At 38.3% G+C, this 27,046-nt stretch overlaps 1 protein-coding gene across 10 annotated transcripts in view; it reads right to left on the bottom strand.

Moving 5' to 3' along the window:
- Window positions 1-27,046, bottom strand: part of CTBP1 (C-terminal binding protein 1) — a 235,757-nt gene that overhangs the window by 29,629 nt on the left and 179,082 nt on the right. For 7 of the 10 annotated variants that reach the window (XM_069014663.1, XM_069014660.1, XM_069014662.1 and 4 more), the window contains one exon: window positions 6,261-6,415. In XM_069014663.1, the coding sequence (XP_068870764.1) occupies window positions 6,261-6,415 (155 nt within the window). Of the gene's footprint in view, window positions 1-3,433; window positions 3,532-4,484; window positions 4,593-6,260; window positions 6,416-9,882; window positions 10,100-11,574; window positions 11,664-27,046 lie in introns of those variants that run through there. The other 3 variants (XM_069014665.1, XM_069014666.1, XM_069014669.1) reach the window with 3 other exon arrangements.

Below are 27,046 nucleotides of genomic sequence, written 5' to 3'. Positions count from 1 at the left end.
TCAGCCGTGTTCCTCCAACAGCCATTCCTGCTTTCATCACACTGCAACTGTGCTCCCTGGGAATAAAGGATCTGAGGCAAAAGCTGAAACACGGGACATATGTTGGCTTCCTTCTATTACCAAATGATTATGTAGCTCACCTGCCTAATTTCTATGCCTTCAGACTTCCTTCCAGGTGGAGCTACAGCTCACTGTTGAGTCTTTTTCATTCCCTATTCTGTAAGCTGACAGCTTTTCCAATCACAACAGCTTGGACACGTCTTTCTGCTGTTCCTCAGCCTCAAAAATGACTACTCTGCTTTCCCAACATGCCAGGTCACCAAGGGTCTTAGGGAACAGATGACACAGTAGTAGGAGACATTTTTATTTCCAAGAACCTGACAAATCCGGAGTACTGATTATCAAAGGTTGAAATCCTTCTTAAACATTTTCCCATCTACATTTTTTCCCCCTTCTTTCAGCACTACACTATTTTAGCCATCATGCCAAACACTGCATAGTCACCAGTGTGACACACACGTCTCATTATCTGGGGAAGAACTCTGACTATCTTGCTTACTTTTACAAAAACACATAAACATACCACAACATGCTAAGAACTAAACAGCAAGGCCTCCTCTTCTTGGAGCATCTGAAGACACTTCTAGATTTGACTACGAGGCTGATCCCAGATGCTCATGGATCAAATCCAGAGTACAGAAACATAACACAGTACATAAAATGCCAAAGTACTTCAATGCAGAGAAAAACAAATTATAAATTACATGTTGAATATGACAAGGTATCAATCTTAAAAACAAAAATCATCACTAGAAAGTGCTGTATTTCATCTGGTTCTAGAAACTACAAAGTATTGCATTTCTTGGACTTGAAGTTTGATGTGTCATCCCTAAAAAAAAGTATGTTCCAGTGTCACCAACAGACTTGAGATATTTTGCACATTTGGGTGGAACAAATGTACTTTACCAAAACTGAGTAGGCCTTGCCTTATTTAACTTGCAAAAAGCAGCTGCACGTAGAATTTGTAACCAATAGTCTGTCACACGGGGAAGGCTGCAGAGACTCAGAGCTGTTCTCAAAGCCTCCCTACAACACTGCAAAGAGCCCATGTGAAACCAACACCATTAAAGCTAAAAAGAAAAGCCAGTGTGCTCAAGTGGTATTTAGTAGCTCTCCAAAGCTCTGCTAGATTGTGCTGCTTTTTACAAGTTCTTGCTTCTCTTTACAAGCTCTCAGCTCCCTGTTAGGCTCCTATGATCCATGGTGCTGTCAGTAACCCACCCATTTCATATAAACTTTATTCAGCCAGGATACTCTCTAGTGAGGACCCTAAACATTAATACTTAAGTTTATACTGTCCATAAATACAAATATAGATATTTTACACAAACAAACAAAACTTACTTGCAGGCTCCTGAAAACACACTCTCTAAAAGCCTATATATCCACACACTATATAAACTACATCTATATACATGTGACATATATATATGAGATAGTGTATTTCTAGTCTTCTAAAAATTAATATTAAAAATATATACATACAAATAGACACACAACTACATAAATAATCTGTATAGTCTATACCAAACTTCCTTTTAAATACTATATTGAAGCCAGTATTTCCAAGTCAGGATTTACTGACTGTTACATGCAATTTTAATGACAGAAGTCCACTTGAGAATACAGACTCTGAAAACATTTTTACTAAATAATAAGTTCCAATGAAAAATCTTAAACAGCAGTTCCATGTGTTAGTTTGTCTACTAATAAGGCTGAATTGCATCTGTTCATAGGGCTGAATTCAGGTCAAGCCTATCAGACACTACAATGGATTGAACACCTATACCTAAGGATATTATGGAGTCATGGAAGTCACTGGTGACAATGCATAAACCCAGGTTTTTCTGAAGTCTTTCATGAGGAATCTGATCCAAAGCTCATTCGGTTTCAGTACATTTACAAGGTTTTGGATCAGCTCCGAGGTGACAACTTACTCCCAAACAGACGTTATTGTTTAGAACAAGGCTGCTTCCTTTCAATCTATGTTCTTTGAGAATTTAAATCTGATGGAAAACTAAAATGCTTCAAATGCTTCATGAATATAAACAGCACTGATGGTGTAAACACAAGCTTTACTGCTAAACAAAGAACTGGAAACTGGAAAAATTATCTCACTTAACCATTGCTGTAACAGGGACAAATCAAAGAGCTGAACAACAGCACCATTATGAATTTGTTTCTATCAGTTTCAAAACATTTGTTGCTTTTCAGCTTTTCTTTAAAATGGTCTTTGATAAAACTGCCATCACTACAACTGTTTCTACATTTAATTCCTCTGTAAAAGTGTGACTGAAAACTTTTAAGTTCTATTGAACAGGAAGTTCAACTTTAATTTTTTTTTTAACTTAAAACTACAAACATGGAAATGTAGTATCCTTTTGAAAATCATTTTATGTTGTGCTCAGAAAACAGAAGCCAAAGGATCCAACACATTCTACCTCAATGTCTGCTAAGGCTGGGGCACTCTGTTCCCACTTCCACCCAAAGACTACTCAGTGCTCTCATCAGTGTTCTGGTGAACTGGGTAAGTGCTTGAAGCTGTAAATCCAGTCAACCACACACTTTTTTCTTCTACTTGATTTGCAACAAGATGTAGGAAAGCACATAATTACAGAAAAAAGAGAATGAAAAAATGTACTCAGCTTCAAATAAACTCTTGATTTCTTTCCAGCCAGTACATTTTGTTTTAAAGACCATTCTTCATCAGTTGTGCTTCCTGTCTTTTCATTTGGGTTTGCAAGAATCACTATTTTCTCTCTGCTTGGTCGAGATGCCTATTACCAGCTCTTGCACAGTATGTTTATATTTATCCCTCTGAAACTACACTTCCATGTTACAGAACATAGGGCAAAGGTCAGGTAGCCCAAAAAGCAAAGAACATGAACTCAAAAAAAATCTCAGGCAACATAAAGACCTCAAGGGTGTGCTTGAGTCTGTCATGTCTTCAAAGGTACAGAAGTGGAAAAGAGCAGCAATACTGCAGGAATCAGAGTGCTCGGTAGGCTGCCAAGGAGCCAGGAAAAGCAGCAAACTGTGAATGGCACTGAAACGAAGAGGGATTGGGAAAAAGAGGTGAACAGACAACAGAGCATAAGCCAGTGAAAAAAGAAAGTTGACCTGGAAGGAGGATGGAAGCAAGCTAAGTGTTTTTAAGTAATTTTTTTGGATGAACAACTCTATTTTTTGGCAGAACAAACCAAAACACTGTGTACACCTGGAAGCAGTCTAAGATAATTACTGACAGAACTTATTTACACATCATTAATTGTAAAATAATAGCCAATTTAAGCACAGTGAGCAACTTTTATAGACATTAATGCAATCTCTCATAAGAAAGAAATTTAAACACTGAAATCTTAAAATATTTTACCCTAAATGACAGAAGTTTTCGGATAGGATGCAGTGAACCGAACTCCCAGTTATGCCATGATAAGAGTTTGACAAACGTAATGCTCAACTTCAGAACATCTACAATAAAACAGAACTTAGGGGTTAAGGGATAAACACATCTATTGCAGCCTTGCAGACTGGCTTGAAAATAAACTGCTTTTTCTAGGGAGAATGGGAAATAAAGAGACAAACCAAAAACTAGCAGAACCTCACACACAAGTAATTTCTGAAGTGTCATAAGTGTCCTCTAACTACAAAGTTATTTCAAAACGTTGGGTTGCTCTCAGTAAATGTCAGTATTCACTTAAGCACTAGCAGCCTCACTTTTCAGAAGGAAGGAAATGTATCTTCACCATCCAAGTTGCCTTCCAGAACAGTGGAACAGGGAACGAATGCTTTGCTGAGATGAAGCAGAGTTCTACTACATGTTATTATTTATTTGCAACATTACAACTTGTTACTTATTTTCCACACTTTAATCTCCTCAGCCATAAAAAGTGATTGACAAATGAACTCTTGGCAGAAGGGAACTGCTACAGAACTGCAACTCAGGCATTACCCAGTTTGGAGAAAACTTCCTTTAATGAGCACACACAGTGAAGTATCCTGATTTTCACCCTGCACACAAATGGCATTCAAATCATCACTTCTTTTCCTCCTTTCTGTATGTGTTAAAATCTCTCAGGCTGCTTGCTCCTCTATGAAAAACTACATAGCTTGTGCTTTGCTATCTCACAAGCTACAATAAATTCCCCTTTCCACTCTATTTCCTTGAAATACTGAAAAGACAATATTTTAAACCACAGTCTTGTCCCTGAAACTCCCATGACCAGCAGAAATTCCTGACTCCTCAAACCCCTGTGATCAAGGCTCCACAACTGTGCAAGCTGAGTTAATATAGGTTCCTACTTTCCTAGACATCTTTCTCAGTCTTTCACTCCTTTCCTCCCCATGTGATTCTTGGTTCCTGTGCCCCGCCCCCCCCTTCATCTACAGTCACCCATCTAAGAGGATCAAACAATGTCAATCACCTTTCAAATCCCATCCTGAACTTCCCAGCCTCTGGCTTGCTCCTGGCAACTTCACACTAAGTGCATCTGTATCTGCCAGCCTGTTAATTTCAGTGGCTCTTCTTAGTATCTATTATCAAAATCTAGATCTCAATTAACAGGACACCATCATTTACTATGACCACAAATGTGCATTCATAAACACATGAACATTTCAGATACTCCTTTAAATACGTAACTCTTGATTTGAAAACCTTTTGTGAAAACAATTTTGTATTTAGCAAAGCAACATTGTATCTAAAATACTGATATTCCTCTACTCTAAAGATAGGTGAAAAATAGTCATTTTTCATGGCAGATGAACAGTGAACACTTTTCACACAGAAGTGAACAGTGCTCAACACTTCATAAAATTGATCTCTCAGTCAGTGTTAAAGGAATACAACAGGATAATGAATTTAGGTTTGTGATTTTTGTTGCCAAAAACCTACCACCTTGCAGACCAAAACATTATGGGATTGCCTCATCCTTTAGAAAAGTGAAAATCTGTTTTATGGTGTTGTACTGATAGCTAGTGAAAATCTATTTTCCTGATGTATTACTGAGATCACTGAGAATTAATTATTGTTGTATAATAAAAAGCAAAGTATGCAACCTTTAGTATACTCCCCTCAAGACAGCATTGTTGTGAAGATCAGCAACAGATTACCTATGTCACTCATCAGTTATTCAATTACTTTTCCAAACCTGCAATTTGAGAGACACACACTCAGGATCTGAAAAGTTATTACACACCACTGATAACTGAAAATACCCATTGTTTTTATGCAAGGCATTAATGGCCCACAGGAATTCCCCAGTCTTGATGCACCAGAAGTAAATTATGCTGATTTTACTATGCAAATCATAAAACTATACAGGTGGTGCAGTAGCCAATGCTATAGTGTTCACCCAAAGAGCAGCCTGCTCTCATCTACTAATAAAAGTAGAACAGCATTTATATTACTTATTCTCCATGTGTCATTTAATCCTTGTAAATGGAATCCATGTATTAACTTCTAACGGTGCTGTGAGATAGGAAAACAAAACAGTAAAATAGAAGCAACTTCTCAACATGATTGAAAAGAAATATACAGAAACAGGCATTCTATCCCATTTTAATTTTTGATATAATAAAAGGGAATTGAGAAAAAAAGCTTGGGGTTTCTCTAGATTAAAAAAACATATATTGTCTTTGAACCTTATAAATTAAGCTTTATTTTATTTAAAACCCTCAACAAACACTACCTCTGCAGATCCATTATGAATGAAGACTGAGAAGTTTTCAATTCCTTGTATGTGTTCTCAAGTTAGGTTGACATTCACTGCATTTTCCACGTAAATTTTGGGTTAGCATTTGTTTTGAAACTCTTCTGGCAGTAACAATTCTCAGTGCACAAGGCTGCCTAACCCAATCTGCACAATTCCTTGGCTAAACAAAGAAATCAGAAAGTTCCCCACACAGAAAATCCCATACTGAGATTTGTCTTTCCAGGCAAAGGCTGCTGAGCAACAGAAATGTTTCCAAGGAGCATTTCTAGGTATCATGTAGCAGTATTTTGCCCAGAAGTAACTCTCTCCATGAATATGACTCAGCAGGTAAGCAGAGGGACAACATCCAGCCAAGAATACACTACACAAAAGCACAGCTCACCACATACATTTTAACAACAATGTCACAACTGACACAACACTGGTCTGCATCATTACAGTATTTGCATTTCCTAAAACACCTCAATTGTACCTGTTAAATATTACCTTTTCATGAATTTCTTGTGTAGACTGAGCATCACAAAATGCCACTGTGGCTACATCCTTCAAAATAGGCATTTCTACTGTACAATCCCTGCCATCCAGCAACGCTACCAAAGGGCGCGGGTGCATGGGCCCATTCATGATCGGAGGTCGAATGCCTACAAAGAAACAGAGAAGACTTGTTATTCAGGCCATGCAAATGTGATTAAAAATAGGTTATAGCTAGTCTTGTTTATTCTGATGGCAGAAAAAGATTTCAAGGACTGAAGCTAATAAAACAGGAACAAGTTTACACTCAGCTGTCAACCGAACACAGAAGACCTTAGAAAACATTCCGTGGAGGTTCAGAAGGCTGAATTATGAAAGATGGATAAAACCACTAAGGGAGTAGTATACTTGTTTTTTAAAGATACATCCTTGCTGCACTAGTAAGAAGTGTCTGTGCAACCTTATCCAACCTTTAGGTTTTGACTGGATTCCACACCTTTGTGAGCTCTAGACAGAGTGAGAAATATCTTGCCCAATCTTGAAAGAAGAGTGTAGCTTATGGAATATCATAAGCAACTCAGTGAGGATTTGAGTATTCAATTTACATATATAATGATGATTCTGCTCAGACTAAAATTTAACTTAAAAAAGCCTAAAACAGCAAAATTTTGCATTTACTGAGGATCCAGTGTCCAAGTTAACAGGCAAATTGCTGATCTATGTAGGTCTGCTTAGGTTTACAAAGTTTCATGAAACAGTTCTATATAGCTTAGTCAAGCACATCATACTTAATCCATCACTGAAAACTCTTATAAAACATGAAAAAAAGTCCCTCCCTAAATCAACACCACGCTCTGAACACTGTGGAGTGACAAAGAAATTCTCATCAAATATCTGGGAGAAGGAATATCAGTCCAAACTGAAAACTTCATTTACATCCTCTTTACAGAGTCTGGAAATGAAAAGTAATCCTTAAGATATTTAGAGAGCGTCTTTTGAACAATACAGATGCTATAAATACACAGAAGTACTCGAGGCAATAATATTAAACCATTACATTTGCAAAAAGTAGTTAAGCAGGAGTGGAAAAAAAGGACTTCCTGAGGAGATAATGAAAAGCAAAATGAAGAGTTAAGTACATGATCTTTTTTCCTCTTTCAAAGTAAGTTTTAAGCACTGCAAAGTGAATCAGACTAAATATTTCTAGTATACAGATTTCAACACATATTTTTGTTGCGGTGTGAATTTTAAAACATTGCTTATTTGCTTGATAATCCAAGTCAGTCCAACATTAATGCAAAAGACTGAGGTGCCCCAGTTATCTTCTACAAGCAATCCCTGCATCTTAAGCCCCAGCCTGTGTCAGAAAGTAAGTCCTGAAAGACTGGTATCTGCATTTTAAGTGAATGGAATATCAGTAGAATCCCAGCTGTACAAGGTATCTGGTGAAGAAAACCAGCTGCTGGGAAGAGAGATTTTCACAACTCAACAGAAGCAGCATATAACTTCTCCCCTGGGACCAGGCTCCGGTCCTGGGGCTGAAAGACAGCTCCAGAGACTGCTGCCCTCACAGTCCCTCTCAATGGCCTAGCCCAAACCCAAAAATTCTATGTCCACTCCTAACCAACTGTTCCGGTTTGGTCAAATTTAGACCCCGAGACACCAACTCAGGACAGCCCAGTCCCACTGCAATCTGGCATTTAAATTCTCTACCTATTCAAACAGGTTTTACACCTAGAGACAACAGAACAAGAGTCCCTACATTTGGTTCTTCTCTGCTCTACTTCCAGCATCTCCCAACATCTGATGATGCCAATGGACTGACTCTGCAGTACTCTCACCATAACAGAGAGGCATTCAGATGAGAAAAGTACCCACCAGCTAAGTTTTCCATGGAAATTATGCTCTGTTGTAAAAACACCCAGTCCTAACCTCTACTATGATAGATAAGCTTAGAAATGCTTCTGCTACATGTTACCTCAATAATATCCAGACACCAAAACTAAATGGGAGACTTTAAAATGTAATTTTTGAAAACTGTGCATGTTGAACTTTACTATTGATACTTGTTTGAACCAGAAATGGCCACATCACCCTCATACAGACATTTTTAGTAAATAAACAACATACTAGTAATGTGGTACAGGACACAAACACATAAAAAATACTTAGTTACTCAGGGAACAATTCTATGCTTTAAAGGGAATTTAATTATAAAACTCCACATTAAATTTACTTAAAAACATCCTAGGATAAAGCATGCTATAGACTTGTTCACATTTCTTTAAAAACAGTATATATAACAGCATTAATAAAATGCAATTATGCCTAGAAACAAATGAAAAAAATGACATGCAAGACCTATTCATTTTCCTTAGAGTAACTGCGCTCACTTGACAACTGAAATGTTATGGTCATGGTCTTGTCAGTACAGCAAAGCCAGAACTTCAACAGAAAGTTTGAATGCTAGCTAAAATAAAATTTAAAAAAAACCAGAACTTTGATACTGAAGTTGTTGCAGATGAATGAGGAAAAATATGGCACAGGTGATTCCCTTAGAGCTACAACTAAAGCACCTCTGTCAACAGTAGGAAACATGGTCCAAACTGAAAAATGAAGATGAGATTAAAAACTCTCACTTCTAAGAAACACTCTTCTGACTATAGCTATCAGAAAATCATTAAAAATAACAGCACTAAACAGAGCCCTTTAAGATAATGATTTCTCTAAAATACACAAAGGTGTGGTCTGGTTTTCCCCTCACACCAGTATATCTAAGATTTCAACCAAGTTACGTGTGTAACATCAGTGCTAAGGGGAATGCCAGACCAAGCCCCAAAGCATAGGAACAGAAGTCAAAAAACAACCAGAAGGACAAACCCTCCCTGAGAGAATCTAAGGCTTTAAGAATCCCCAGAACTCAAATACATCTAGTGACCTTGACCACAAAAACCCTACAAACCTCTGCTTGCCAAAATCCTTTCTGAACTTCAGCACAGACTTCCTGTTGCACAATCTTTCTGCCTAAATATCCTGCCACTGAATCGCAGGCAGTAACTCCCCACTTAAGTTAACTTACAGGAACTTCATCACAGGGGTAGCCACTATTTAAAGTTCACATTTGGGAAGACACGGCTTCACTGTGAATCAGAACCTTTTGAACAAAAAGCTTCCTCTTTCACCATTTATATGGTGAAATATATACATACGTTCTGCCCATTATATATATATATATATATATATATATATATATATATACACGTTCTGCCCATTTTTTATCTAGAAATGTCACACTGCACCAGGCCTTTGGCTTTGCAGCAAACCCTCTGAGAGGCAGCAGAAACCAATGTGTATTTAAGAGCAGTGTTTTCCACGCCTGCATTTACAGTGAATCATGCAACTCTGCGCCAAAGAGAAGTAACTGTGAAACAGTCAGAAGTGACATTCAACACGACAAACGTGAAACTAATTTAAAAATATAATTTCACTTAGTTGGCTTGTTTAAGTATACGGTATAGCATTTCACATTACACAGATAATAGAAATTATACCATCCACCCCCACATCCTATAATCTTTGTTATAGGAAAACAATCTCAGTTTATCCTAACTCAAGACTTTCAGGAACCCCTACCAACCTGACATTTCTTAATCTGAGCTTGATTTCCAGGGTCATGAATTCGATTTCTCAATGCTTTACAATCTTCAGTATTCTGAGGCAAAATAGCAGCCTGTCATTCCATCCTCATTTCCATGTCTTTAATTTTTCTTGCAGCCTCATGTAATCTTGAACCAAAGCTTTTAAACTTCTTATCCACTGCAACCTCTGTAGCCTGGATGGTGTTCAAATTTTTACTAAAAATTAAACACAAACAATACATTAAAACAACATTAAGGGTCTGACTCGTGCTCACAGAAGGCAGGAAACTCAAAAGTTAAAGCTTCTCACTGCATCTGTACCCTTCCCCCTATGGCTGCTGGCTTTCCACCACACCTGCTGTGCTGCCACTGGCCATTAATATTCCAGGGAAACCAGCGGAGTGTTAACACACACACGGCACCTTGCTCAGGACAGCAGGTGTATTGTAAATACACCTACCTGGAACAGTCGGCACCACTCACATGGCCAAGGCTTTGCCTGGATGAGCAGGGATCCAGGGACAGTGTGTGATCTCCAAAATCCCAGTGCTGGAGGGCCAAGTGCTCCAGTGGGTACCAGAGATGGAGTGAGAAGCCTTAACTCTGAACTTTATGGTTTTGCTGGGTGTAAGTCAGGCCCTTAAGGTTATCTAAATGTATTTAAGAAAAAACCCAATGCTTTTCCAACAGTCTTAATCCAGCTGTTAGTCTGGGGTTTCTGCCTTGCCCCCACATGGAAATAATCTGGTGGGGAAGCTCTTATCCCAGTAACAGCTACTGTGCCAGTGGCTGCTGGAATTTTTCTAAATTAATACCAGGTATAAGGTGCAGAGACAGACAGAGCAGCTGTCCATAAGCAGCAGCTATTCACCATGTGGCTCACAGCACAGTGCCTCTGCACAGCTGCAGTCTGGACTAGCCCTCCTGGAAAAAAACCTATCAAAACCTTATTTTAGTCCAGCTCTTATGGAAATAAACTTGGGAATTGAAAAACCAGTTTTCAGCTGCAGAACCTGAGAGGAAGCCAGCCCTGTGCACAGTTGACTGTGGGTCCCACAAACAAGGGATTAATGAACTCATCATCCAGCTTTGCAACCGAAACAGGAGTGGAAAGGCTGTGAAGTATTTTACCTCCACACCTTTGACAGCATGGGGGCTTGCAAGTCACCAGACCAACCCTAGCACAAGATGTATTTTTTTTAACAGGGAAAAAGCTATCTAAGCAGGGCAGTGTCCTTGTCCCTCCCAAATCCAACCTGCATCTCCTGATCCTTTGCTCCTGAAACAAAGGTGTATTGTTTGTGCTACACTCCAAGGGGGAAGAGTTGAGGCCAATGCCATTAGGCATACTCGGGACTGGAGGGTAAGAAAGCTCGCCCTGACATAATTCGGGCTGTTAAAATATATTTTAAACTTTTTGTAAAACAACCTTTTATGGTACAAACTGACAGTAACTGAAGCAATCACTTTGCCCAAATAACAGAAATCTCAAATAGGCTGCCACGGTTTGCTGACACTGGAAAATGTACTAAAATGCAACAAGGAAAGCTATCAAGATTAATGATGAACAACGTAATTTTCACATTTTTCTGCTGCTGATTAACATACCATTATCAGGAGTGTCTCATAAAAGGCATACATGTTAAAAGTAAAGGACACTGTCAGGTTTGTAGGCCCAAAACTTGACCTACCTTTCATTTTCTTAAATCTGTTTGCAAAGTCCATGTAATTCTTTAAATGTGTTTTTCTTTTTTCAAAACAAATGCTTCAATTCTTTTTTCTGAAAAATACATCAATGCCAAAAAGCACAACACTTATCAGTAACCCTATAATCACAAACCAACAGGCACATGAAATGGAGGAGAGCAGCCTGGCAAGAGGATTTTCCCGTCACTGGGGATTCTTACAAGTGCAAAGATTAAATAACAAAGAAAAATCCCTTGACAATGTCCTTTTCAAAGAATTTGTCGTAAAAAACTTCTTTTATATACTGTAAAACATCAAAGTGATTTACTTTTCTAACAAAATGCAAACTATTGAAAAATCTCATCAATATATACAAAAACAAGACCTGAAAATGACAGGTTGGACATTCAACTGATTTATAGTCTTGCACATGTAACATGAGACTAACCCCTTTGGCATTTACCTTTACTTTATATTCTTACCTAGGTGTAAATTCAGTGAGAGCTGTCACTTATTTACCATAAACCCTCAAAAAAATTTGCATTATTTTCAAAAATAAATGCTAATATTAATTCAAGGAAAGAACGAGTTGTCAAAACAAAGAAAAAATATTCTCCTCATAACACAAACACAGAAGCTGTTATGAATTAGACTTGCCACTATGCACTATTAAAATTCCTAGAAACCCCATACTTCAAAAACGTATTTTAAGGTTACGGACCTATCATGCATTTTTACATTTTGGGCTGTTTTGGTAGACTCATTGTTTTGTGCACCATGAACTCAAGTGACAATGAGATTCAAGGCAGAGTAGAACTCTAAGGGCAGTCAATTAGAAACAAAGTTTAAAATACAACTCAGGTACAAGGATCAGTAAAATGGATGCACGGAATAAAAGAGCATTTATCATCCTTCAGTATTTTGATATTCAGCATATTTAGATGCTGAATATGCAACACAAAAATCTCATGATTCCACCAGAATCTGAGCCAACACTTTTTGCTGCTGGCTTCAAGATGATCAGGATGCAATTTCCCATGATTTGGGATGCGGGATTGGAGGGAGGCACAGGGGAGAATACTTTTAAATAAAGAACACCAACAAGGGACAAAAAAGTGACAGCCACCCTCAGAAGACTGAATTACTTAGCAGATTAAATTTAATTTCTTCCTTTTCTCATCTCATTTAATGCTTCTAACTGTATTTCCTAAGATTTTAGGAACCTGCTGCAAGGCTTATTAAAATTTATAGGAACAATTCCAAACTGATTTTTAAAGAAACAAGCTCAGGACTTCACAGTAAACATGCAAAAGCTAACAGAGTTCATAAGCTGTACTTGAAGCACGTGTGCAGCCCCTATAGAAGTCCCCAGGGCTCAGAGGTTAACGCTGAGCACAGTGGGACTTTACTGGAGGCACATAGTGGATGAATACTGCTGGTATCTATGCTTTTCATTTACCTGAACTCAGTAAAAACAAGTCATCTTCCTTCTTTTCTTTTTAATTTGCAAGAGATCAAGAAAAATACGAGTGGTTTCCTGTGCTGTGTTGACCCATTGATGTGCAGAGCAGCCACACCCAGCTGTATCCTCCTGCTAATTGTGCAGGTTGAAATGCACCCAGAGCTCTGGCAGGACACTCACGGCTCATTCCCTGACACAAAACACAAACCCAAGACCACTACTGTGTAATTATCACCCCGGTCCACAGGCCTCCATGTACCTAAGATTTCTGCACACATCACATCATTATTTCACTACCTGTGAGAAATGAGCCTGGGAACCCAAGCAATTACTACAGCAGACAACACAATGGCCTCAGCACAAAGTATTTAACACAACTCTCTTGCTTGATTTTCCCTTTTGGTACAATCAAAACAAAATAAGCCAATGACTTCTGTTTAGAAAATTCCGCATTTCCCTTCTGTTACCAGACACTGAATCACGATTCCTCATTACTTTTCCACACACACACAGCAAGTAAACTTGCCATTCTCAGGACCTTATTCTGACAGCCACAAGGATATGAGGTTTAACTGTGTTTTTTAATAGTGATCCCTAACCAGTCGTTTTTTGTTTTTTTTTTTTAATCTAGTAATTTTGCTCTTATTTGTCTAACATCTGTCAGCATGCACACAAAATCCTAAGTGCCTGTCAGAGTACAAAAAACACAAACATCCCACAAGGCACATCTTGAAAGCCTTTGATCAGAAATAAAGTTCTGTTGAGGAAAAACAAAATAATCTGGCAGCATTTTCTATTGGTACATATGTACTTCAAACACCAATATGAAGACTGGAAGTATTTAATATCTGTCATAAAATTACTCAAATTACATATTTGGAGCATGCTGTAAAGATATGCCTAATCTTAACTAAAATAAGACTGAAAACAGTATGAATCACACCTATTTAATGTAAAATAAACAAGCAGTAACAGCATCATGCACTATGGTAAAATGTTTTAATTTTCCATCACCATTTAAAAAGCAAAACAAGTTATAATATTCAATAACAACTATATCAAGTACCAAACCCAGAAAGTCTAAGTAGCTGCAATAAAACACACTTGAAAACTGGTGTGGCAGCAGTGTTGTTTTCAAGTAACAGATACACGAAAGCAAACTCCACGGAAAGGCAAAACATTCTAAAGGACTGAGTGCTCCTTGGATGTGCAACAACTCAGTGCCTGTGCACAGTGAGTATTTACCCGTTTCAAATACTTTTAGCTTTATTAAGTAACAAGTGAAGAAAGGGGGGAGAAATAAATGGGCAACAGTGGAGCTGTCCTAGTTGAGTTCACTCCCATCAATCCCAGCTTCTGAGAAATTCTGGCTAAGGCTGCCAACTGCTGTTAGTTATTCCACAGGTTTTACAGTGAGGATGGAATGCCCCTGCCCATACACGCTGTGGCAAAAGCCACAAAAAACTACTTGGTCACTTACAGGAATCACTGCAGTAAACTTGGGGACAGGACCTACAAATTAAGAACCAACGAACTTGAGAATTATGACTTTCAGCAACCATGTCTACCCGCAACTATGGACATCAATCTCCCAGTTACTGATGGGGCAGCTTCTCCAAAATACAGAGCTGAAGGCATGAATCAAGCCTGTATTACAGATGTTCCCACAATGCACCATATGCTGGGTGTGTATGAGAATATACCTATGCTTTCCTCTTCCCCCAGGACAGCGACCATGAAGCTGGCTGATTACAGCATCTGGGGGCTAACCCACCCTAACAAGCTCCCAAATCCAAGTGTAAAATACAACTGAGCTTGTATTTCAGACCATAAACTTTATTGGTGGGTGGGTGTGACTTTAAAAAAAAAAAAAAGGCAGAAAATTCCTGCTGGCAGGAACTGGAAAAACAATCTGTTTCAACAATTGCACTAGGAGCAGAATGATTAACTCCCTGAGCCATTCCAGTAACAATACAGATCATGCCAAGACTTACTTAAAACACTTTCCACAGAAGAAGCGGCACTGGAGACTTTCAGGGCAATACTGAGGATAAATAACACCAGACCAGAACAGGTTGGCAAAAGAGGGCTGTGCTGCACATGAAGTGCATCAGTGGCCCTTATCCTCACTCCTTTACCCATGTATTCAATAGAAAGCATGCAACCAATGCTTTTCCATTTTAAATCAAGTTATCAGAACCAGCATCTTGGCTGTGATTTTGATAAAAATTGAACAGCCACATAATGTTAATTTAAAATGTAATTCCCCCCAGGAATGAGTCTTGATGTGCCTGTAATGTATGTATTTGAACTATGAAGGTAAAAGAAGAAAACTAATTTTTTTCCTCTCACCCAAAAATGTTTCTCTTATAGCAAGTTGTTTTATTCCTGCAGGTTTGGGGCTTTTTGTTTGTTTTGCTTTAAACCATTGCCTAAGCTGGAAGCATGCTTTGGGAGAAAACACCACTTTTTAGCTTTGTTGGTACAATTGCTCTCAGAGTATTAATTTCATATTTTGTTTTAAAGGCACTGCCAAGAATTTATTACAACGTAAGATTTCTGAATGTAGCCTGTGCTAATGGCTACTCTCTCTGTGCTTTTCTCGTATTTTAGATGTTGTACAGGATGCTGTCTCTGAGAAAGAAACCAAATAATCCAAGTGGAGCCAACATCAAAGGCTTCCTTTATTCTGATCCCAAACACCAAAAGCAATTTCTCCAACAGCACACCTGTACTTTGACCCAAGAACGTTAAACTATTACCTGGGACACTCCTTATTTTCCTTATCAAAAAGTCTGAAGATAAGCAAGTGTGGGGCCTTGGATAACCAAATTATTTTCACAAGGTTTCATTTATTTTTTTCTCTTGAGGTCAGTAGAACACACTCAGATGACACTAAAAATAACAGTACGGAAATATTCTACACATTGAACACTGACCTCTCCAATTTCCTTGTAACTCCTTAACTATTTTTAATTTGGGAAAGCATCAAATGTGATGCACTGTCCTCTCAGGTGAACATCATCATGATGCTGTGTGTTAGCAATCCTTACAGTGAAACTACAAAAATAAATAGTGACTTGTTTAGGGAGGGGAAGAAGGGAGGAGAGCTGGAAACTAAGACAGCTAAAAACTTAATAAAACCAAATATACTTATATACATACACATATACATAGTCCAGACTGCTAAGATGAGAATAATTAGAACAGGTCAGTTCAACACAATAGGAAGCATTCTGGTGAATGAGGACAATAAAATCCCTCGAGTTACACTTCATTATGTTCTTCTGAAAACCAAAGCAACTCTGACCAACACTGAACCTCTGCAAAGAGCTCCTTAAAGCTTTTCTGCTCTCTCCCTTTCTGGTTCCTCCCACAGCCCCGACCTCTGCTGTTCTCTGTCAATATTAAGAAAATGGCTGATGATGATTACAAACTAGAGAACAGTGCTGTTGTAAAACTGAGAAAATCTGGAGTATAGTGAAATTGAAATCCTGCACCTCCCATCCAAGGTCCTCTGCAGTGCAAATAATCAAGCTTAAATAAATAGCTTTTTCTGAAAAGATACTAATTTTAAAGGTAAGCAAACAGGATGTATAAAAAATGACAAGCTCACTGAGAACCAGCCAGTAACAACAGTCAAAGTGCCAAATAAAACAGGCAGTTTAAGGCAAAAGCTGGGTTTATGTTATCATGTTACATTTAATCATAATATAACCAAACCGTATGATGTAAGAGAGTCATTCTACTGAGCTTTTCTTGAAGGAGAAATTTGAGTTTCAATTACAAAGACTCTGGTCTCAACATCACAGTTAAAGCTGCACAGAAAAACAGTTAAAATTGGGAGTTATTTCCATGACTTGATGAGAGAAGCAAAATATTTCTTCCCACACATACCACATGCTGAAGGGGTTTGGGGAAGGTTTTTGAACGTTTCAAGATCTTTCTGATGGTGAAAAGCCAGAAGTGTTTAAAAATGACCTACATTTGCATTTTTTTATTAGGCTTTATAGTTTCTTCTAGTCTCTGCAGTTTAACCATTTTCAACTTGAAAAGGGTTGGTTCACATGCCTTAAAATGCTTTGCAGATAATTATAAATTTTTCAGGGCACAAATCATGTTCTGTCTCTGTAAATTGCATAAAACATTTATCAGTGCTAAAAAACATCAGTTACAGGGGAAGTATTATAAAAGGAATTATTGAATCCATTTTTAAGAGTTAGAGAATCTTAAGGCAAAAGGGTACCCATCATTCTTCACAAGGATTTCTTGCCACATTATCTCTCTGACTGTGTACTTTTGGTGTGATCTACCATTTACATTTCGGAAAATGCATTCACTATTGCATTTCTTTGTAAATACAGTTAACATGACAGTTCAGAGTTTTATTCTAGCCTGTGTGGCTTAACATAAAAACAAACTTGCTCTAGATCGTGTGTCCACCAATTTGTGCAGGCAGAGGCATTTACAAACCTGCCCATGGCACATCTGTGCGTCACACAAATGTCATCTCCCCCACTCACAGTGACAGCCTTGGACTTCTGCAGCAACAGACAATTACAAAAAATGGACCCCTTCTGAAACAAAATATAGACTGACAACAGTCTGAGAAGCAATTACATTGGTCTGGTTTCCATTTGATTGGATGTAGTAAAAAAGTCTTAAAATAAGAAACCTTACTCTATGATTTTTCTACATTTTTGAAACCAGAAATAGGAGGGATGTCAGTAGCAGGATAAAGAGCACCATGCTGAAAGGCTGCAGGAGCACTGCATTTCTGCAAGCAGACAGGAAACACATTACTTGGAATTTTATCACTCAAAGATAATCAAACCATCACTGAGTTCACGCAAAGTAAACTTTAAACTCATTCTGTTGTTCAGAAAATGGACACAACACAGGGAAAGACAGTGGCAAACGAGTTTAACTGCTTCCTACTGGCTGTGAGTTCTGAAAAACTGGGAGAAAATAACAGCTGAAAGCTTGCCCAGTGCAATACAACAGCTATCAGATTAACTCCCAGAAACCAAGAAACCATTATGACTATTTTCCAGAACATCACAGAAGAACACGAAGCTTGAATCCTTGAACTTGAGATTGAGACAGATTGAACTTGAGATTGAGTAACAGGTCTTCATAACACACAATTTTCCCTATTTTCTGCATATAAAGCAAACAAAATTCATGAAGGTGTATCACTGCAGAAGTAAAAAACCAGAAGTTATTACTTCTGCTCCATAACTGTGTTTACAGCCACTCTCCTTTTTCTTATTAGGTATTTTGACAGCACAACAATGATTTCAGAAGAACATGTAGCTGTGAAAATATTTTTGTCAATCTTTTCATTCTTTCTGTCCCTCTGAGTCAGGACTGTCATCTCAGCTACAAAAGGAAGATGAAAAACAAGTGCTGAGAATAACAAATAAAATCTGAAAAATAACCCATTGTGATGGAAATTGTACATCCATAAGTAGCCCAGATGAGAGTCATTTATTACGTCTGCACTGTAAACCAGATTAAAATAAGGTACATTCAAACAGTGATTAGGCAGGTGCTGGTCAGTTAGGTAAATGCTTTAAGAAGAAACTCCACCTCTGCTCTCTTTTTTTTTTTTTTTTGAATAATTAATTAGCATTATTTCCTTATAAAGTCTACCCCATCACAATACATTGTGAAATGTGACCCTCAGGGGCTGAGATAAAATACTCAACTTAATAAGAGCTACATATCCCTTAAAGCTTATGTTAAATACTTCATATAAAGGTAATTAAACTTTTAGGTCAAAAATATTTAAAGGACAACATGACTAGTAGCTTAATTCTCTGGGAGGTCTGCCAAGGACCCACAGCAGAATATGGGAGAGCTTCGAACCATAAGGGAAGCCTTTAATTTCAGTGAGTAGTATACCCACCTCTGGATAAATGAATTTGAGACAGGACACCAACCACACTCAACAGCTGGTTAAAGAATAAAAGTATGTAGGAAGCGGCTGTGCTGGTTACTGAAAATTTAGTTCCAGAGAGAATATGAAAGAAGAGCTCAATCTACATGACAAACACTACAATGCAGTATGGGGATTAAATGAATAGTGGGAGTTCTATGCTCACTGTGGTTCTCTGCAGCCCTTCCTGAGCCTGGAGTGCCACCAGGCATTGCAGGGAAGTATGGGGAGGGAAAAAATTAGTTTAGTGCATCCTCTCACCAGTTATTCTGCAAAATACCAAGACTGGTGTGGGACCCATTTAATTTTTCAACAGACGCGTTCAGAGAATGAGGGTGGGGGGTAGAAGGGAGGAAGGAATGGTTCTATTCTGCATGAGGAGATACTGTCACACAGGAAGTGTCAAGGCCGAACTTCTTTACACAGCTACACCACGGTTAGTGAAAATCTGGTCTTACACTGCTGTAAAAAGCCCTCATTTGCTGTACTAAACTCTCTTGAACTCCAAGAAAACCACTTGCAAGTAACTATAAGAAAGCTCTGAACAGTTTTGGTAGAAGGGTTTGGCATGAAGCACAGTATTTCTTTCCCACCAAAGTTATTTACAGAAAATATTGAATGTAAAAATATGGGGGTTGCACCTAGAGGGATTGGTTTGTTTTGTTTTATGGCAAATTTCTTTTAAACTGTCCAGAGGGAATGAGCAATCTGGTTGCTGAGTAATGTCATGACTTTCATAACACAGGACAAGTGGCAAGAAAAAAGTATATATCTAACCTGCAGGTCTGCAGCACTCTCACTGAATTTATTAAATGCTGCGTAGACTTGTGGATTTGAAACTGAACTGTGTGTACTTTAACCTAAAGAATAAAGAAAAAGCACTTCAGTACTACGCCCAAACAGGCCAGATGAACTGATTGTTTATTAAACATGTAAAATGGAGTTATGAGCAGTACCAATTGAATTTGTTTGTTTTGCACGCTCCCTAATAAATGGTTAGTGAAACAAAGTGTCTGAAGCCTGGAACAGGATGGAGAAATATGAGCCAAAGTACATGAATTCAAATCTTATTTTTATTCTGCATATCCAATCTGTACAAAGCTCTTCAGACAAGGGTCGGGAGCTGTTAGGAATGAGATTAAATCTCATCCTACAGAACTTGAAAGCAACTACACTGAAAGCAGAAATTCTGCACCCACTTTTAGGAGGTCTTAAACTAGATAGTTATTGATAGCTAAAATAGTATTTATTTGGACAGAGTTCCAAATCTCTATAAATGTGAACACACACTACTAGTCTAACTATTCTTCATTAAGATGTGTGATAGTACTACCTGTTTTTCTCTAAGCAGCAGTCACTGCAGCACACCATCACAGCACCTTGAATACTGCTCTAGTAACTATAAAAGAAGCCCAGAACTTGACTTTTGCCAGTATCGAGGTATTTCAGGAACTTCAAACTCCACTAACTAAAATCACAAAATATCAGTGAAATTATTCCCTTACTTTCATCAGAACTGATCAAAGCAAATCGCTAACCTTTATCCAAGTGAAATGCAGCAAATTCCTAAAAGAAAACAGGGCACTATACCAACAATTAAAAAAAAAAAAAAAGAGCCATGTCAATAATTACATTAATAAAACAGAAACTGGGTGGTGTTATTTTGCACTACTGAGAAATGTTTAGGTACTTTCTGAGCTGAAACTAAGTTTTGGTGTTAGTCTTTGTTTCACTGATTCTGCCAAGTTATATGTATAAAAACAATTTTTATATGAAGTACTGTCTTCATAATACAGTGCACAGTGCACATGATGCAGTAATTATTTTTTTCTTCCTTTAAGAGTACGTTTTTCCCTGTAAGATAGAAGGAAACGTAATTTATACTGCACCAGAAAGCATGCAAGTATTAATGATGGGGAATGATGAAGAACATAAATGGTTTCCATTTTCACATTCAAAAACAAGTACCTACAAATTAATGCTAAAAGCAACTGGCCTATAAAGGAGCCATGTTTCCATGCCAACTGATCACAGAAAGACATATAATTCAACAAAAAATGAATAACCTACAAAACAAGAAAATAAAGAGCAAGTAGAAGAGCTGGAAATCAAGATCCTGACCACATCCAACTATTTTACAAGAACAGCAAAGAACACAACAATTAAATTGCAATTTAAGACATGAATGGTGTGCATCTAATGGCACTTCACCATTACAATGCTTCTAAAAGCTGTCACTCTAGCCAAGAAAAACAGGATAGAGAACACTTCTATTAGGAAGGAGGGAACATTTCTACAATTCTTATGGAGGTTTCACAGTTGGTGGACATGAAAGCACATCTTTCATTAGGATTTTATTTTTTTGTCCTTAAGGTCAAAAGGTTCCTCACTCACAGAGTTGTTCTGGGGTCCTGCAATCAGTCAGCAGAGTTGTTTGTAGAGTGAGGCTGTTGCTACCTGAGCGTTCATTGCAAAATCGGGCACAATAGGAATGAGGAGATATATATCTGCACACAAGCAGCTCACATGGCCATGTGCACACATTTATCTGATGTAATTAAAATTTTCCATGTGCACGAGCAAAATCCAACTTCACAGCTGATAAAACCATGCTACCACTAACAGTACTACAGCAAACAAGTAAGTTAAAAGTTCATAAATCATGGCACATACAGTCCACACATGTCCATTTCTATATGGACAAACCAGACTTAATTTAAGCGAGGAAGCTTAGAAATACTGAATTGTCAAAAATGCTACAGATCTAAATATAACTGGTTCCAAGATACTGACATTTACATGCAATAAAACCAGCAGTTTGAGTATATGTTCTTTAAATCTTGAGAAATAAATAGCCCCAACTAAAAGGTCCATAAACCTAAATGAATACCAACTGAAGACAGGACAATAAATTTCCATTTCTTAAGATGTCTGTTTTATCGAGCAACAGTGCTTTTCTTCCTATTTAGCTCTTAAAAACATATTAAAAGTCATTAGAGGTTTAAAACAGATGAAAAATTATGGTTACAGAACTGGAAGTTGGAAACCCCACCATTAATGCATTTCAGTCCATTTGAATTTTACTGTTTCATCGCCTTCTGCATGAGTAGAGAATAGAAAATTACAAGTGCTTGTACCCACCCTACCGACTTCATATTTATGTGAACACAGAGGTTACATGACAATGGGCCTAAACACTGCATGGAAAAATGCCAAGTTCACAGAAAACAATCTTTAGTTTCATTTATGAGCCTCAGTCTGCGTAGGGACCTCAGTGACACCAGTGGATGAAAGAAAATAATTATACAGCCATGTTCCAGCTTATCCAGATAGCATGAAAGATTAAGCGTTCCAGACTTTCTTCCTCTGTCTATTCAGAATTTACAAAGAACTGAATTTTTAGATGTGACAGTTGCTTGCTGACCTTTTAGAAAGGCATTGATTTTTCTCGGAAAAGATTTGCTATTTAAGGGCAAAAAGTATATATATTCTAGTAAAAAAGATCTAAGATGAAAAGTTTTTAATTCATCAAGATGACTTTTTTTTTTTAAATAAAACCCATGCTTACATCACAGCCCAGAAAACTACACAGTAAGCATCCAGCATCCCTAAATTTTTTTAGGTCTCCATGCCTTTCCCCAGCCTTTCCCTAAGGTTGGCCACAGCCAACTGACTGCACTTCTGCAGTTCTTGTAGAAGCTGAAAAATGACAATTCAGCTGTGTGGAGAGGCCAGGATTTCTGCATCTTTCTTCATGTATAAACTATTGCTTTTAGGCAATATACAAAAAATTCCTGTGTAGTATCCTACAAAAAAAACCTAATACAAAAAAATCTACACATAGGCTCAAGACACACTGACTATTCCCAACTAATAAAACTCCGTATGTGAAGTCATGTACTTCACAATAACCTCTGTGGCATGCAAACTCTTCTGAAACTCCTGAATACAAAGATATGCATTCCAACAGGGAAAAACGTATTTTAATAAATCCCTATCAATCAGCAGCAACTGAAAGCTGCCTGTGCTGTGGCTGGATGACAGTACCTGCACTCCTGGCTCCACGCTTCCCTGAAAATTAATTCCTGCTATGATTTGGAAGGACCAGGAGTGGCAAAGCTGAGTAAGATGAAAAGTCAGTTCAGCTTCTCACACCTTCACCTCTTCTTATCTATTGTCAAAGAATCTCTTCTGTTCTAAAAACACCTTTCTATTTTTTGGAGCCTTCTGAAAGTCAGTTTTATACTGGTGACATCATTTCATTACCATGGATGAACCATCCACAGAGCACATGGATTTTTCACACAGCACTGCCTTGGGCAAGATCTTAAAACGCAACAGAGCAGAAGACTCCATGTTATTTAAATATGAAGAGAAGAACAATAATGAAATAAAGAAAAAATAAATCATTTTCAACAGAGCAACAACTGGAAGGGCAAATAGCAACAATTTCATGTTCGGCAACACTTCTTAGCCTTGGCCAGCACTGTCTGTTTATATAACTGAAAGAAAGAATGCTGCCCTGAACTTGCCCATTATCCCACAGAAAAGGTATTGTGGGAATGTTAGCTTTCACCTGGCTAACTTCCAGATGCTGGCAGGAAAAAACACCCTTTTAAAATTTTAGTCAACTGAAAAATACTTGGCATTTTTCACATTTTACAATTATTCCAAGTTATGTATAAACTAACACAGTCCTTGAATTAAATCCATATAAAATGGTCATAATAAGATGATGGACTGCTCTGCAAAAGAATGAATCAAGGGGTCTCATGGCCAAACCAAACAGCCAGTAATGTATTTCTCAAACCACAGCAGCTTTGCTGAAAGCAGGCACATTTCTAAAATAGCAGAAATGTCTGCAATGTCCATAAGAGCACTTGCTGGACAATGAGACCAGGAACTAAAAGTGCCATCCCGATTTCAGGAATGCAGCCCAATGCTGTGATGCTGAGCTGGGTACGCGTGACCAAGATGTCGTTTGAAGCCTGTGTTCTGTCACACAGTTAACAAGAGAGAAAAGCATCTTGCTCTGCATCTAATATCTGCATGGGACCCATGACAGAAACTGCAACACAAATGAATCATAGAATCATTTAAATTAGAAAAGACCTCCAAGATCATGAAGTCCAACCTGACATTGCCAAAGCCATCACTAAGCCATGTCCCCAGTGCCACATCTACAGGTCTTATAGTACCTCCAAGGACAGTGACTCTACCACTGCCCTGGGCAGCCTGTTCCAATGCTTGACAACCCTTTCTGTGAAGAAATTTTTCCTAGTATCCAGTCTAAACCTTATCACATAAGTGTAAAGATAAGTAAGGTCTCGCCTCAACCTCCTTTTCTCCACGATAAACAAGTGGACACACTTCAGCACCTCAATGTCTGTTTTCTCGTGAGAGGCCCACAGAAACACAGGATTCAAGGTGCAGCCTCACCAGTGCCAAATACAGAGGGACAATCATTGCCTGGGTCCTGCTTGCCACACTACTACTGATACAGCTCAGGATGCCACTGGCCTTCTTGGCCACCTGGGCACATTCTGGTTTATGTTCAGCTACTGAACAGGTCCTTTCAGCTACTCAGGTCCTTTCCTGACAGGCAATTTCCAGCCTCTCTTCCCCCAGCCTGGAGCTGCAGGGGCTTGTTGTGACCCAAGGGCAAGACCCAGCACTTGGCCTTGCTGAACCTCAGAATCACTGATCCATCCTGCCCAGATCCCTCTGCAGAGCCTTCATGTTCTCCAGCAGGTCAACACTCACACCCAACTCAGTGTCATCTGAGGACCTGCAGAGAGTGCCCTCGATCCCCTCACCCAGGTCATCAACAAGAATATTAAATGGAACTGGAGAGAGCCAAGCACAGTAATTGTGGACTTGAGAAGACCCCGACACAAAATGAGCAAAAATCCCCTTTCTGTTTTAAACAGAAGGCATTTTTCTTGCTCTTTTCCATCTGGCACTTGAAGTAGCTGTCTTTACTTAACAGTCATCTTGAAGTTTTTAATAAGTCGTACAATGTGCAAACTCAAACTGAAAGAAATTATCCCTTACTTCTTCTCTTCCAAAGTTCAACTGTTAAGTAAAAATAGCTCGCAATCATGTCTCTGCTCTAAGCCTTTGCATCTCAGCAGGAGCAAGGGTACTTGATGCTGACACACCATCTCCATATTCCAGTGCACAGCACATGGAGCTGCAGCCTCCTCACTCACCAGTACTCTGCTGGTTCATTTGCATGCATGTCCTGCCAAGTTAATTGGTGAAATACAACTTCCCGATTCAAATATACAGATGGGGGTTTTGCTGTTTAAAGAGGAAGAGCTTTAATGGTGGAAATTATGTTTTTAACTTGGAGAAAGCAAGCCCTTCCATCACACCAGAATGTTTTGCATGGCATTGTGTTCAGTCAAGCCACAGGTTGTCTTTTTAATAAGTGCATTTAACCTTAAGCCAGTTCACAAATGAAAGCTCACTGCCTCCCAAACTGTTTCCATGTGATAAGACACAAACAAGATCGACTAAGTACCTACTCAGAGCACCATTAACTAAAGAATCCTACTCTAATTTGGTGCCATTTTCAACAGATCCCAGAGTGCTGTCCCAGGTAAGCTATCATTTGCATGCACAGTTTGGAGGGTGGGACTGGGTACAGAAAAATTAAGTGAATTATCCCAGGTCACTTCTGAGACTTCTCACAAATGTGACAGAACCACCATGACCATCTGGGCCATTCCACAGCCACTTGGGACATCTGCTACCATGGCCATCTCTGCTCCCCTCTCTCTTCCAATTCCCCTGGTAATAATGAGACCAAATTTGCCCTGAAAGTCAGTACCCTGCATTTAACTTGACTTCAGTACTCACCTAAGACTTTTAGTAAACAGAAACTTCTTCTACAACCAAGGAAAACAAAACAAACTAAAAAAAAAGGAAGACTTCAGGAAGGTGATTCAGTTCTCATGTAGGACATCAAATTCCTAACACAGGTCCTTCAGTGATGTTCCTTTAATAGACAGATACAAATCCCACACAAGGCAGCTCTATTTATGCTCAAGTGTGCTTCAAAACTAGAACACACATGCCTAACAATGTCATAGCAAAGCACAAAGTAATTGGGTTTTCCTGATTCCTAAATATCTTAATGCAAATGTGAAATAAGCTTAGTACACTTAGTCCCACTTTACTTACTTAAAAAAAGTTCAAACAGGCTTGCACTACCTTAACTAACTTGATTTAAAATCATACTTAAGTAAATGCAAGCAGTTTCCCAGGTGTTATATGGGTTATTCATGGACTACTTCTTTCACTATGCACTTCTGTGATCAAAGACATCTTAGATGTAACAGGTGAGGTTATTTACTATTTAAAAAAACAACCACTGTTTAATCTTTTTAGAATTAGTCTTCTAAAATGAAAACCAATTTTTACTAATTCTCTTTGAAAATCTGAGAGAGAAGTAGATGATTTTGGACATCATTTTTTGCTGCACAAAAAAAAAGAAAAATCCCCTCCTGCCAATAAATCTTTGGGGCACTTCAATAGCTGCTGGAATTGTGTAAACCACACTTTGAAATATTCATCATTTCTATGACGGAGTATCCCCAGGACAGCAAAAAACCCCAAACTTCATTTTCAATTACTTGGGAGGTTTTTTCCCCCCCTTGACTGTGGGTCTAAGAAAATAGTTTCTATTTATGTACTTGTTAACAGATTTTTTTTAATATATACTTTTTTAAAACAAAGCCACAAAGCTCAGAAAAATCACTAACAGAATTTAACAGACTTAAAAAACAGTCCAGAGGGAAGATGCTAGCAAGGTTATGAAAATCAATGCAAAACTGCAGTATTCACAGTTCTTCCAAGTTCTCAATTACCAGCTCCATGCAAGACGCTCTTTTGTACTTTCTTTATTCACAGGACTAAGAAAATAAGACTCATGATTTTGGAGAGTTCCCATAATCCTGGGTCTTTCAACTGAGTGGCAGAACTTGTTCCTCAACTGCAAGTAATGAAACAAACCAATCTTTGAACAAAATTTTAGTAGAAGTCTTATCCTTCAGTAACTTAGGTTTAG

Source organism: Aphelocoma coerulescens, chromosome 4 (genome assembly GCF_041296385.1).
Source record: "Aphelocoma coerulescens isolate FSJ_1873_10779 chromosome 4, UR_Acoe_1.0, whole genome shotgun sequence".
In the NCBI taxonomy this organism is placed as follows: Eukaryota; Metazoa; Chordata; class Aves; order Passeriformes; family Corvidae; genus Aphelocoma; species Aphelocoma coerulescens.
Note: the sequence above shows the minus strand (reverse complement) of the source record. Positions and strands in the feature narration are given on the sequence as shown.